We start from the raw sequence: 15,051 nt of genomic DNA, 5'->3' as shown, positions 1-15,051 counted from the left end.
GACCATTAGACCAGACATGGAGTTACCTCAACCAAAGTCATGAATAATGTATGTATGGGACCCATTATCCTTTGACACTGTGTAAAATGCCAAGGTTCAGTTCACTGCCTCGTAAGGAAACAGAATGGAGGCGTTCCTGGAGTCTCCCGTCAGCACATGGTGTGGTGTGATTTGTGATTTACTATCTTGGCTGTGGAGCTCGGCTGGCACGTCGTCAGTACGAACCCCACCCCTCCCTACTGCTTTAAATGAAGCCATACTGTACTGTAAATCCGTAGCCTTAGTGATGTATCCCCGGCATCTGCACAGCTCACACACCAAACACTGGCTAGTCTTCCCAGACAGTGTGTTGGGGATGGGAGGGAGGGGGTCTGATGCTGATTAGGCAGAGAGAGAGTCTTCTGAGCCATGCAGGTCACCCCACCCTGCCAGGAGCAGGCAGCACACTGTACAGCACCGAGGCAGACAGAATGACAGCATGTATACAGGGTCACTTACAGAATGGCCTCCACCACCTCCACACTACACAGTCCCCCTAATCCATACCATACCACTACCTTCAGGGGTTTTGGATCTGAGTATGTTTCAGATTGATAGTATATAAGCAGATGGTATTGCATAATAATATTCTCAATTTCTCACACAATGCAGCCGGCTAGCCCCTAAGGGGAGAAGCCTGGATATCGTGGCTAGCTAAGGGGTGATGGTTTAGTGACCTAAGGGAAGTGAATGTATCTAACACCAGCCCTAAGAGCATGAGGACGTCATCTCCCTTAAATGATCCCTATATGGTGTCGGATGCATGGTCTAGATGGTCTACTGTGCTGCATAGGTCTCTGGGCTATACTGTGTTGCTGTAAAGACATGCCCACATGCCCCGGGCCTGACTGCAGAGTGTTTGCCTGAACACCCACCCCCATCTGTCCCTGTCCTACCTCAGGCCTCGGTCCTGTCATCACCAATCAGAGCCAGCATCAAAACTGAAGGCTCACTTTCATCATATCTGACTAACCTTCAACATACTCTACTGCTGTACTTATACCAGCATCTGTATGACCACACTGCAAAATATTATGCAGATATATGACTTGCTTTATTACTTCTCAATCATACATCATCATTCGAGATCCTGCCGTAATCATACGGTGTGGCTTTGCTGTTGGAGCAAAGCCAAACCTCTAATGGTCTCACTTAGCTACATACTAAGCTCAGCCCTTCCACTCACAGGCACAGCAATAGGCCCCAAGCAATAGGCTTCATGTCAGATTTCACAAGCAACAGATGTAGGATCTTAATTTGATTACCCTGTTGCAGGAGAAGTTTCCTGCAATGCAGGAAATGTAAAACGTGTAAAGTATTTGAGGTTTAAAAAGGCTTCTGAAGTTTGTAATTTCCAGTTAGAAATTTCCCTTAAGAAAATTATATACGGTAAAACTTAAATTTAACGCCAAGTCTCAAATAGCTGCCTGTCCGTTTTAATAGCCGGGCAACGACACACATTTCAGCAAATAAATGCCTGTTTCAAATAAACGCCGGGTCTAAATGAATTGTTTACGAGGTTACCATGAATTACCATGAATTGTTTACGAGGTTCAATGTTTCATTTGTTAGATTAAATAATTCAGTAATGACTCTAAGAAATTGTGACAATCATCCGTTTTTATCGCCAGTAAGAAACTGCTAGCCATTGGCTGCTAACAGCTGAGAACTACTAGCTAACTGGCAAGCACAAAAATAGTAAATAACTTCGGGAGTACTGAACCCTAGAAATCTGCCGATTCCCCTCTAGTGGCAAAAGTAAGAACTGCTGAAAATGCACAGTCAAAGAGAAGAATACTTATTGTCAAGGAAAAGTTAGATTTTTTTTAAATAGAGGCATACTAAGAAAAAAAGAAACATGACACATTGTGTAAATGATAACACAGCGCAATAAATGATTAATTGATTAAAATGCTGGAAGTGAATGCTGGAATTAAACAATTAACTAGGCAAATGAGCAAAAGCTATGCATTAAGGAAATAAACGCCTGGCTCAAATTGAAGCCCCTCTCTAATAAGTGCCTGTTGTGTTCAGTGATTTAAGCAAATAAACGCCTGGGCTATTAATTGAAATTTTACAGTAAACCCTTACAAAAATGTCCATGAATTATTCTCCACATAATAATTCACATTTTCTGTTGCTGCAGGATTATTTTCCTGCTGTAGCAAACTGGCTCACATATATAGGCTTTTGTCCATCATCTCAATGCTTCTGTGGATTAATCCAGCAGAATAATAATAATAATATTAATAATAATATTGATAAATGACAGAAAGTAAAACGTTTTGGAGGTAATTTTCATTAAAGTTGTGATTTTGTGAACATTCGTGTTTTTATGTGGTGGAACCTTGCTGCGGCTGGAAATGACTGAATGCACTGTTATTTTCATAGAGCAGTGGTCTCCGCTGTGTAAACAATGGTATCTCCAAAGTGATTATAATTATCAGAGAATCAGAATCAGTATGAAACCCCAACCCTCAAATGCATAAATCTGTAGAAATCCCACTGAAAATAATGAGGGAAAAGAAAGACAGTCCGCCATGTTTTTGCAAGACGTTCCTCAACCTTTGTTACAACATAAATATGACAGCACTTAAAAGAGTAAAACGATACTGCAATCTGCGGTGGTTAAACGCTTTGACAGAATTCAGTATTTGCAGTAGTGTTCATATGAGACCAGCCAAAATCCTTGAGGTGTGACTGCACACCATTGGTCTTTGATGGTGGATTTGCAGATGGGTCATGACAGGAATTGTAAAATATTGTTCACGGTTAAACCGCCACCAGTGGAGAGTCCCATCAGTGCAAACACAAGACATTCAGAGCTTACATTTTAGTCATTTAGCAGACGCTCTTATCCAGAGCGACTTACAGTTAGTGAGTGCATACATTATTTGTATTTTTCATACTGGCCTCCCGTGGGAAATGAACCCACAACCCTGGCGTTGCAAACACCATGCTCTACCAACTGAGCTACATCCCTGCCGGCCATTCCCTCCCCTACCCTGGACCAATTGTGCGCCGCTCCATGGGTCTCCCGGTCACGGCCGGCTACGACAGAGCCTGGTTTTGAACCAGGATCTCTAGTGGCACAGCTAGCACTGCGATGCAGTGCCTTAGACCACTGTGCCACTCGGGAGGATAAGGATGGAACCAACTGATATGAAAATCATATACATCTGTGTGCTTACTGTATCACTACAGTACTACTAAAATCCCATTCCATGAAAAAAGTTAAATGGAAATCAGAGAGAAAACAATATACATACTATATCTAAGGACATTTCTCTCATAACAGTATCTTCCTCACTGAATCATTGTGCATTAAAAATGTTCCTGTTAAAATGTTAACTTACTGTAGCCTACACATCATCTGAAATGTATCATTTTGCCTTCAACAGTAACTGAGATGAGTGTGTGTTGTGTACATGGTTTAGTGCTGTCCACTTTGGTCGACATCAAAGCCCCACCTGATCACTTAGGCTGACCTTGACTAGGTCATGTGCCCTAAGGCCTACCCCCGCCTGTCAATCAACCAGGCTGCAGCCAGTTACAGTAAAGGAGAACAAAAAGAGCTTGAATGGGTAGTATGTCTATGTTTGTGTCCCAAATGGCACTTGTTAAAAGGCCTTGGTCAAAAGTAGTGCTTATAGGGAATAGGGTGAGGTTTGGGACACAAGCAGCCTCTATGTAGAGCCCTTCCACAGCATTGGCCTGGTGTGGCACACAGACAGATACTGGGGGGGGGGGGGGGGGGGGAGGGGGTTTGTTGTTGGCATGTTACAGATCACAGGATTTGGTTAATAGTTTAAGATTACACAAAGTGGAACAATCTGAGGATTATGATTTTGAGACATGCTCGTGATAGAATCTCCTCCTGAGGTCAGAAAGGCCGACAGTAACAGCGATTTGCTGCAATTTGACATTGGAAACAACAGATGTAAGTCCTTGTACACAAGATTGAATTTAAATCGAACTTCAGAAATGATGATGAGGTCAAAAGGGATGAACTTGTATCGAGTCATCCTCTTGACCCAGTCCTGGCCCTGGGGACCCAACAGGGTACACATTGTGGCGCAGTGGTCTAAGGCACTGCATCGCAGTGCTAACTGTGCCACTAGAGATCCTGGTTCGAATCCAGGCTCTGTCGCAGCCGGCCGTGACCGGGAGACTCATGGGCGGCGCACAATTGGCCCAGCGTCGTCCAGGGTAGGGGAGGGAATGGCCGGCAGGGATGTAGCTCAGTTGATAGAGCATGGCGTTTGCAACGCCAGGGTTGTGGGTTCGATTCCCACGGGGGGCCAGTATAAAAAAATATGTATTCACTAACTGTAAGTCGCTCTGGATAAGAGCGTCTGCTAAATGACAAAAAAAAATAAAAAATTGTTTTTGCACTAACTAACATACCTGATTACACTAATCAAAGGCTTGATGGTGAGTTGATTAATTGAATCAATTGTGTGCTAGGGGAAAAAAATAAAGTGCATTCCGTTGGGTCGCCAGGGCCTGGATTGGGAAATACTGCTCTTGACCATGTTCCAAGCTGTATCTTATCGTGGCAAGGTCTGTTTTTCCAATTGTCAGTCTACTATAGGCAAACAGGAAGCCGGTATTCAGGTGAAAGTTTTCAGAACACGACTCTTTGATGACATTCATGTCATTGTCATGCTTGTACCCAGAACACTAATACAACTACGGAGCTTCCTAAAGGAAACTGGCCCTTTCACTATTATACAAGACAGAAAACACTAAAGACAGTCTAAAGGAAGGACTGTATGCTGTATCGTGAAGGTTTGTGAAGGTTTTGTCACATTGACCAAATTGAGAAGAGCACACATTACCGTCAGAGAAGCATTTGCAACAGGCCAGTTCTTGAGGACATCTGCAGAGTTTGACTGAGAACAGTGTTGCCGTGTGTTGTTGCTAACAAGGAAAACACAGCAGCCAAAACACACAGAGCCAAGAGGATATTACAGAGGAGTCCATTAACTGAGACCCTTATCTGTGAGGCAGGCGGGCGGGCAGGCAGGCAGGCCGAGACCAATGGAAAGGGAAAGTTATCCTGATGCATGCGAGCCAGTGCCTCTGCTTCCCTCAGCCTTGTTGCCTAGTGACAAAAATATTTACTATTCGCTCAAAAGCACATCATATTAATTTTTTTCTGTGGAAAAGTCAAAACAATAGGACTTTTCAATCTAAATAAGTTGCCTAGCCACCACATCACAGAGGCTGGTCTCCGGCAGCGTGATCTTGTGATAGGCCAAAGCAGCACGGTTTCTATGGCCGCCCAACACTCAAATCTGGTTCTGATTGGGCCTGCCCACAATCTCCTTCCAGAATCGGAAAATGGCCTCATGTCAGAGGCTAGAGCTAGGGAAACAAGGTTAACCGAGGTGGTATTTTGGTAAACTGTCTCTATGCAGGTCACCATGGAGAGTGGATGGCAATAGCTGGGTGGTCACAGCAGGATGTTTTGATTGCAGTCAGGCCCACTTTGCAGGCAGTGTGGGGATGGAGGGGCCCTGTTTTGAGGTGCCATTTAGAAAAAAAAATCTGGGTAAGGCTTGTCAGTCCTGCCCACATATGCAGGTTCCAGCTGGAGGGGATTATTGATGACATGCATGGCACTACAGAGGGCTACTGTGAGGACATGGAAAAAGCATAACCACACCTAGAAATCTGACATGGCCTCTGCTGCTCCCAGACATAGGGAAACAGCTGGAATGTAGGGGGTAGAAATAAATTAGGAAAATCATTCCCAATACAATATATTTCTCAGATTGTCAGGCTATAGCCTACATATAATTACACTGTAATTAACTGTCTATCAATAATTGTTTAAAGGACTTTAGATTCTCCATTATGTCAAGTTGGTGATTTCACAATTTATTTTGGAGTCAGGCACATATTGTACACATTGTACAGTAGGGTAAAGTCATAGGCCTACAAGACGGCTGATATGTAGAATTGATTATTAAGCATAAAATAGTGCCCCCCAGGGCCAGTACAGCCTGGACTGAATAGCAGGTGTATTACCTTTACAGGCCACACAAAGATGTTCAAAGCCCCCACAAAATAAAACATGTAAAAATATACACACAGAAAACATGCACAAACGGTTCCTAAAACATTATCGTGCGTGCTGATGCTTTACATATGAGAGGACCCCTGCAAACCAGCCGGCATCCACCCCCAATCCGTCAGTGATATCGGACGAGACAAAGGGCGTCTCTCCTGGAATAGAACACCACCCAGAGCAGCAACAATGAACACGCAGCCATTTCAGACAGACCCAGAGCTGTGCTGCAGCAACACCAGCAGCAGCATAAATCCCTGCCACCACGTTGCTTGCAACGATTTAAACTCCAACCCCTTTAGGCACAGCACTGCACCGGCGAATTCTATTACATTATGTTCTAGTGATGCGGAATTCGAAATGCCCCATTTTACGGGCGGGTTATCGCATCTGATCACACATGGGCGTGGGAGATACATTTTTTCTCCCTGCACCAGTCCAGACGCTCATATAGCCTACAGCTGGATAAATACATATTTATTTAACAGAATGGGTGTACAACATGGTTTATTATGATACAATAATGAAAACTAATAGACCATATATTTCCTCGATTCACACAGTTATAACTGATTTATTCCTTTGTATTCGTAGTATTTCTTATCATAGGAGGCTGGGTTTTCATAATATTTGGCCCTGTAGGCTACAAAAACGAATCCAAAACGCGATAATGTAGTGTATTATTTATAAAAAATAATGTGATTGCCTACAGCATTTTATCTCTCTTTCCCCAATCGTTCAAGTTGCCACAATTGAGTAAAAAAAGAAAGTTATAACAATAACAGTCCAGTGTGATGATGTAGGTTATTGTATTTATTTTATTATATATCTTGCACATGAGCCACATGCACTGCGCACGGGTACCATGCCATCCTCAACAAAGAAGATGCAAGTTACCTTTAAGAAAACGCCTTGTTCTGTCTCTCCGGCTGTCACTATTGTGGCCAATCATGCCACCTCATTCTCCACTACTTAGCACTGTATTTCATTTCCCACCGGCTATGTTCAATAGACTATCATAATGGAAATGAAAATATTCCACACTGATGAGAAAAGCCTGTATGCATCCGCCCATTAATTGCTATTGCCACAGCCCTGAATAGCGGTTACTTAAAAAAGGAAAGACAAAACCAATGCACTGATTTGCAAAAATCAAGCATGCAAGTTTCAAGAATAATTGAGGCAGATATTACTTTCTACTTACTGTGATCTTTGGAATATTCTTTTTGCCTTGATAAGAATGCCCAGACATGATTGCGACTGAAAACGGATTCCACCTCTGAACAAAGCCTTGAAATATTCCCCTCTGGATGCTTCTGCGGCTACAGCCTGGATGGGAAAATTAGGGAATGGTCGCCTCTCTCTGCAATGTAAAGTGCGCTTCGCAGTGAGCTAGAAAGTCTACTACGGTGGACTCCTCCCTCAATACGGTCTAAAGCTGCAATGCTCAAATCATCCCACAAGAGGACGCTCAAAAGCAGGTGTAGGCGACCACTGTCGGCTGGCTACTTTATAGCTGTGTTGTGTAAACTCACTGGTGTGTTCAACATGCTACGCATGCAGCGCTAACAGATCCCAGCAGGCCTACAATGCAATAGTTAATTCACGGCTGAATTGATCATAAGAACAGGTGCGGCCGTGGATAGCCAATGGGCAGAGCATGTAGTTACCACGCGGTAGAGTGGCGTGGGCCTGACAGGTTAGACTACAGCGGTACTGTACCAAAGGAACTGGAGGAGGATACTACTGAAGCTAAGGATGGAGCAGGCTGTCCTATCCGCTTCACCTTTGTAGTCCTATTTCTAAGCTCATCAAGTGACAAATCCACGTTTTTTTTCTAGTAGGTTGGTCTTTTTACTGTAAAGCAACATATGTCAAGGGATCTTTTTTCCAGCTAAAATAAAGTTGAACGGCTCTCAAATAGGCCTACCATTCTTATTATTTTACTGGGAGTGGTCTAGCCTTCAGACCCCATACAAATCATTATCCATACACAATAGAAGACTTCCTGAGTGTATCCACAATCCACCAATCATGTATGATTTATTGTAAAGGCGATGCATGACTTGGCTATTGTGTTTCTTCAGTATCATGTGGTAACTAGGAAAAATGACAGGGTTGTACAGTACAAATGCACAACAACTCTAGCATTTCCCCCTTTTTCCATTTTTTTTATGGGCTACAAAATACTGAGATGTAGTATTTCAGGGAGAGCTGATATCTGTGTCCATGATCTTGATAATTATTGGGCTAGACTGGTCTGCCTCCTGTTATTATGTAGAAAGAGGGTGAAGCTTGCTGGTTAGTAACAGCTGTCGGCCCCACAGAGCCTGTCACTGTCCACACCCTGCCATGTGTCTCTATTGTCTGGGCCTCAGCAGAGCAGACCCCCTTCCCACACCCCTCCTCTCTCCCACCCACCCCATGCCCTAATGCATCCATAAAGAGGTTCTGTGTTTATAAAACAACACTGTGTGTGTTGGTGCGTGTGCATGTGTACATGCATCTGTATGGTGTATGTACCAATTGATTATCATGGGTTTAAAAGGGTCTATGAGTGATGCTGTGTACATTAGTTCAGTAAATAGTTGTAGAATATAAACAAGAAAACAGAGGAGGAAGTAATTTAGTGAGGAATGATAAGGTGCTCCTAATAGCACACTGTTGACATGTCCTTTCATGGATGTGGACAGACAAGTTATTACTTCAGCATTTTCTATCCCTGGAGAATGCATCAACAAAGCACTTAAAGTTGGCTGAATATTTCCTCTGCAAGCACAGAAGGCACACTGAACGATGCAGATAGAAATGTATGATATTCCCATTAAAATCACAATACAGTAATAGAGAATAATTCTAGTCTTTGATGTTCTGAAAGTAATGCACTAGAGCATATGCTCATAGGCACAGACAGGAAGCTGGGTATCATGTACAGGCCAGCCACAGAGGGGTCTTACAGACAGGAAGCTGGGTATCATGTACAGGCCAGCCACAGAGGGGTATGACAGACAGGAAGCTGGGTATCATGTACAAGCCAGCCACAGAGGGGTCTGACAGACAGGAAGCTGGGTATCATGTACAGGCCAGCCACAGAGGGGTATGACAGACAGGAAGCTGGGTATCATGTACAAGCCAGCCACAGAGGGGTATGATAGACAGGAAGCTGGGTATCATGTACAGGCCAGCCACAGAGGGGTATGACAGACAGGAAGCTGGGTATCATGTACAAGCCAGCCACAGAGGGGTATGATAGACAGGAAGCTGGGTATCATGTACAAGCCAGCCACAGAGGGGTATGACAGACAGGAAGCTGGATATCATGTACAGGCCAGCCACAGAGGGATCTGACAGACAGGAAACTAGGTATCATGTACAAGCCAGCCACAGAGGGGTCTGACAGACACCTTCCACCCTGTGGGCCAAAGGGGATTAAAACCCCTAACCCCTATTCCCCCCCCCCCCCCCCCCCCCCCCCCCCGCCCCCGCCCGACCCACCCGGGGCCAAGCCCCTACCCCATTACCACCATGACAGGAGTTCCATGGATGCTGGGGGAGTGTGGAGAGAAAGGCCATCCCTGGGGCATTACCCTGACGGGCAGAGGACAAAGAGAGAGCCCTCCTCTGGTCTGGCCACCTCCCTGAATCTAAGACAAGACAGGGCACGGAGACTCTCCATCCCTGGTTGTTTGTATGAAGAGGTACTTTCCGTTCCACTGAAGCACAAGCTTTAGTGGTGTTGCTGCACAAATCAACTCTTTTAATGGAGTAGAGGAAGGGGATTAATTCCCAGTGTGCCAAGTTTAGGCGTGTCACAGTAGAAAATAAATCAATTTTTATGAAGATGGGAGCACATAGTTTTACATTCTTAAATAGGCTATCTTAATAAATATTGTATTGTGAGGCTTCATACTCTGGCCTCATGTGGTAGGGCATGATTATAACCTTATAATCAAACATTGATTATATAGAGTACAGCTAGAAGTGCACATTCGTGTGAAACAGAACTTGCATTAGCTAGATGTTTCAGCTGAAGTTCCGTTTGGCATTCGCTTGCATGACAGGACAGAACAGAAAGAAGCTCCCAGGTTTAATTAGACTGACATTAGTTGTCAGTCTGATATGTCACCACCACAAGATTGGAGCACAACAGACTCAGATCAGACGGTCAGATCAGGGCTGCAGCATTGCAGTTCCACATCGGTCCACATGGGGACCAAGGCTGCCATCAGAGTCATGGCTAGATGCAGCTGAATTTTTTTGCATTTAACCTAATTATCCTAACCTGCTACCTTTAATCTCCTAACCTGCTACGAAAAAGTCAATTTTGACCGTAGCTGTATACCATTTAGTCAAAACCGTATATCAGCCCATGATGTCACACCACTAGTCCTCACTGTGATGCCTGGATGGAAATGTCCCCTTGATTTATTACGCAACAAGAGACAATCTGCCATCACAGCACAAACTGACAGAGAGAGAGAGAGAGGACTCAGTTAGTGACCTCGGTTTTGCTTGGTCTGTCTCTTTACTTGCTCTGTGCTTAGTTTGGGTGTGTGTCTAGGATTGACTGGGACAGCTATGGCTATATATTAATCATCCTTGCTCAACCTAATGGATTTTCTCATCTCTGAGCCAAAGGGATTACAGTATAGCAGGGCAGGATACAGTGTCTCAGCCCCAAATGGCACCCTATTCCCTTTGTGGTGCACTATAAAAGGGAATAGGGTGCCATTTGGGACACACACAGTGAATCATCACTTTGTGTTGCCCACAAGCTCAACTGAAATAATTTTCAAATTGAGACATTCAGAAGTTTTATGACAGAACCCGCAAGCCTTAATTAAACCACATTATGATGGTTTAAAGGACAAGTAATGTTATACTGTAATTTCCCACCAATTATATTATAATAAGAATAAAGATGACTTCAGACATAGGATGGATTCATAACTCACATCACCTAGTGAATGGCTCTCTATCTTAACCATCTCAGCTTCCTCCCTCAGCTTGAGACAAAAGAGAGACTGTTGTTTCTTGAAGTATACCAGAAAGTGTCCTTTCTGGCATACCTTCAACATCCATTATAAGAATATGAGCACATATTCCAAAAATAATAGTGAGAAATATTTGAAACATTTCAATGCTTAATAAGTTGTATTCATTGTTCAAATAAACTCTACACTGACAAGTTCTGAAAGATATGTAGTGGAACATATGACGTAAAAAACCCTCACAGAATAATTCCTGTAAAATAACCTACTGGATTCCTTTTAAATGCTTCTTATAACCTGCAAGGTTGATGTATCATAATTCAAATGCATTTGTTTTCATTTGAGACTAACAATTATAACATATATGGCTGATACAAGAACGATAGAACTTGGCAAAATGTGCTTATGTGGGTTTTGATAGGATTGGTGTGAGTTGGCTACAAATCATAAGGATGAGAAATAAAGAGAGTTAGAATGTTTTGTTTATTTCATGAGATTAAAGACTAACTCCAGGCTCAATGTGTGTTGACAACAGGAAAGGGGTTAATTGAGTAAAGCATTTCACATGATCAACTGCTCTGTGTCTCTGTGTGTGTTGCCAGAGTGAAGCAGCCAAAGGATGAATGGGTTCTTATGTCTCCATCAGGTGATCCAGAGCCACAGTCCAATCTAATCAAAAGCAATCATATTTATACTGCAGCCTTCATCAAATTCCAGCATTTATAGCCTTTCATTTTCATTCAGATTGGTTTTATAAAGTGCATGTGGATACTGGGTGTTCAAAGTTCCCTTTACAACTTTGTTAACTTTCCATAAGCCTGTTCAGAGGCAAAATCACACACACACACGCACACGCACACACAGTTGTTCTTCACACACACATATGAAATACTTTATTTGAATCCACAAATCACATTACAGTCGAGAAGGATTCAAACATTTCATAGGTCATGGATATATGGACACTTATGGATACAGAAAGCACCTTCTCCATACCGCAAGGCTGCCCATGACCGCTGACACAGAGCAGTAAGCTACCTCACTAGCTGCTTTGCCTTTGTCCTATGCAGGCCTGCAATCTGAAGGCCACATACTGTCAGCCTACAGTATGTACATGGTCGAGACTCCCAAATACCAGCACAAGTTTACACTCATAACCAAGGCTGTTCAGGTGTGACACACACACAAATATTTTAACAGTACAACATTACCATCATGCAACTTATGTAAAGGGTTGACACATGGAAGATTGTCTACATGGTGTGATGTACAGTTTAAGCTTTATTCATTTAACTGGATAACAAAAAGATAATTTGAGGAAAGCTAAGTAGATTGGCAATTAGTAGTCAATCGCTAAAAAGAGGGAACGAAATGTGATTTAATATTTCGCTTAAACCTGTAATTCATTGGATTGCATATTGTGCTGTACTGATACATGTAGGGTGTCAGACTGCAGCTTCACCTGATCAACTCTGACTCTCTCTTACATCATTCATTATCCGGATGCAATTACAGTGTAGTTGGTATAAACCCAACCAACCCTCTTAGGAAGACACGTTTCTCAAGGAGCCCTTTGATATGAAGAAGAACAATTTGTCACATTTCTGTTGCCATGACACAACATGAATTCATCTGTATGCTCCTCTGAATATAAAGTTGAGTGTCAGCTGCTGTGCATCTTTTGTGTTATATTGTATTTAGATCACTATTATTGAAACTAACAGGTACATTGATTCCTGCAGACATCTGTAGCATGCAAGAATAGAAATTACCTTATCATCAACCAGGTTCTGTAGAACTTCCTTGTCTCTGGTAGATTTTCTCTCTATGCCAGAGTCTTTCATATCGTGCCAAATGACACTTTCTTTACACGGAGACCTCTCACTTGTAGGGCTCCTCGCCTCCTGCGCGGTGTCCGGTTTAGCAGTCCTAGGGGTTCGGTTCCCACGCTGACCGACGCTCAGAGCATCAAAATCAATGGTTTTGCTCTCGTATGCTCCCTCAACGTTGCAAAACATACCTCCGTATTTTTGCCGGGGTACCTGGTCGGCCGTTCCGGGACGGGCGAGATACACCGGTAAGTCATCATTCTCCTCCCTGTTCCAATTCTGCTTATGCTCGGCCATAGTGCGCTGTAGTGAGAGGAAAGAGAGCGAAAGTAGTCCTGAAACTGTTCTAGTGTGTAGCTGCACAGGGCAGGAGGAGGCAGGGGGAGTAGGCTATAGTCTCCAATGCACTGGGCAGGAGGAGGTAGGGGGAGTAGGTTAGAGTCTCCAAACCAGAGGTGGCAGTGCTGCCCTGGGTCTCATCAAAACAAAGTGATACCTGCAGCAGGAGCTTTTTTTTTACCCCCTTCAGCAGTTCAGTCACACATTTTAGATGTTAGTTTACCACAGATGCACCAAACATCTTCAATGCATCATCTAGTAAAATAACTGCACCTGATATGGTTATAGTCCAGGCAACTGTCATCTCCTCTAAATAGGCCTATATTGAATATCTTAAGACAAAATATGTTACTTTTTATATAAAAACCAAAACTGATTACTGGGTATTATTTTGTAAGGGAGTAGCCTACGATAAACTATTTATTCATGTACACTTTTTCAGGCCAGGGTTGTTGCCACAGGTGCACGTGTTTTGGCCACACCCATCTTCGGCGCTGTCCTTTCAGCACCATGCATGCTCCCAGGCAAATAGCACCTGTGGTTGTCGTCGCTCATATCTAGGTTAACTATGCATGGCGGTTCAACGTTCAAACACACAATTTCCCTCCACCCCGAAGAAAGGCGCTATATCTTTAAGCTTCGTCTGAGCCTGCAGATGACAGCGTCACTGTTCTCAGACACTGGCCTGATTACTTAGCAGAAATTAGACAGACAGGGGCCTGCAGGAAGACAGATTCTAGCACGTCTCAAAGTGACAAAGTGCTGAGTGCTGAGATAAGCACAGGCACCAACTGAAGGATCCGCTTCAACTGGCTAAGTAGAAACACATAACCACTCAACTGTTTTAACAAATAAACGGTCATATTCTCTGACGGTAATATTCCCTGACACTCTCCACAGCCAGAAGCCACACAGCAGTTTCTCACAAGGTCTGTTTGGGTGCCTTCAATTGGAATTGACCTACTTAGAAATAAATGTACTTAGCCAACACAAAAATACGTTCTGCTGGATACAGTGACGCCATGCCTAGCTGTATACTTGCATCCTCAAGTGCAACCTGGTCTCAGAGCATTCCATAGTATTCTGTATGTAAATCCAAGACACTCCATTTAGTATGATATGTTAAGTTTAGTATGTTATGTATTCATTTGTGGAAGTCCATCAACCATTTCGTACGATATGTTACAAATTAGCTACATTTGTGTTACAAATTCTAGCTAGGTAGCTAATGTTAGCTAAAATTTTAGCAGAAGCTCTTATCCAGAGCAACTTACAGGAACAATTAGGGTTAAATGCCTAGCTCATCAACAGACTTTGCACCTAGTTGGCGTGGGGATTCGAACCAGCAACCTTTCGGTTACTGGCCCAACACTCTTAACAGCTAGGCTACCTGCCACCCTAACAGTAGCTTTTTCCTTGACACCCAAAAGTACTCGTTACATTTTGAATGCTTAGCAGGACAGGAAAATAGTCAAATTCACGCACTTATCAACCAAACATCCCTGGTCATCCCAACTGCCTCTGATTTGGCGGACTCACTAAACACACATGCTTCGTTTGTGTGTTGGTGTGTGCCCCTGGCTTTCCGTAAATAAAAATAAAATAAAAAATTGTGCCATCTGGTTTGCTTAATATAAGGAATTTGAAATGATTTATATTTTTACTTTTACTTTTGATACTTAAGTACATTTTAGCAATTACATTTACTTTTGATACTTAAGTATATTTTAAACCAAATACTTTTAGACTTTTACTCAAGTAGAATTTTACTGGGTGA

General features: G+C 43.1%; 1 protein-coding gene across 1 annotated transcript in view; it reads right to left on the bottom strand.

The window, feature by feature from the left end:
- LOC311136380 (dihydropyrimidinase-related protein 3-like) overlaps nt 1-13,232 on the bottom strand; it is a gene marked incomplete at its 5' end in the record, with an annotated part of 40,439 nt that extends 27,207 nt beyond the window's left edge. Inside the window, 2 exons of the mRNA XM_084170478.1 lie at nt 6,216-6,273; nt 12,992-13,232. Of these exons, the coding sequence (XP_084026604.1) occupies nt 6,216-6,273; nt 12,992-13,232 (299 nt within the window). The remainder of the gene's footprint in view (nt 1-6,215; nt 6,274-12,991) is intronic.
- Nucleotides 13,233-15,051: the final 1,819 nt, after the last annotated feature.

The sequence above is a fragment of the Coregonus lavaretus genome, assembly GCF_964263955.1.
Source record: "Coregonus lavaretus genome assembly, chromosome: 10".
In the NCBI taxonomy this organism is placed as follows: Eukaryota; Metazoa; Chordata; class Actinopteri; order Salmoniformes; family Salmonidae; genus Coregonus; species Coregonus lavaretus.
Note: the sequence above shows the minus strand (reverse complement) of the source record. Positions and strands in the feature narration are given on the sequence as shown.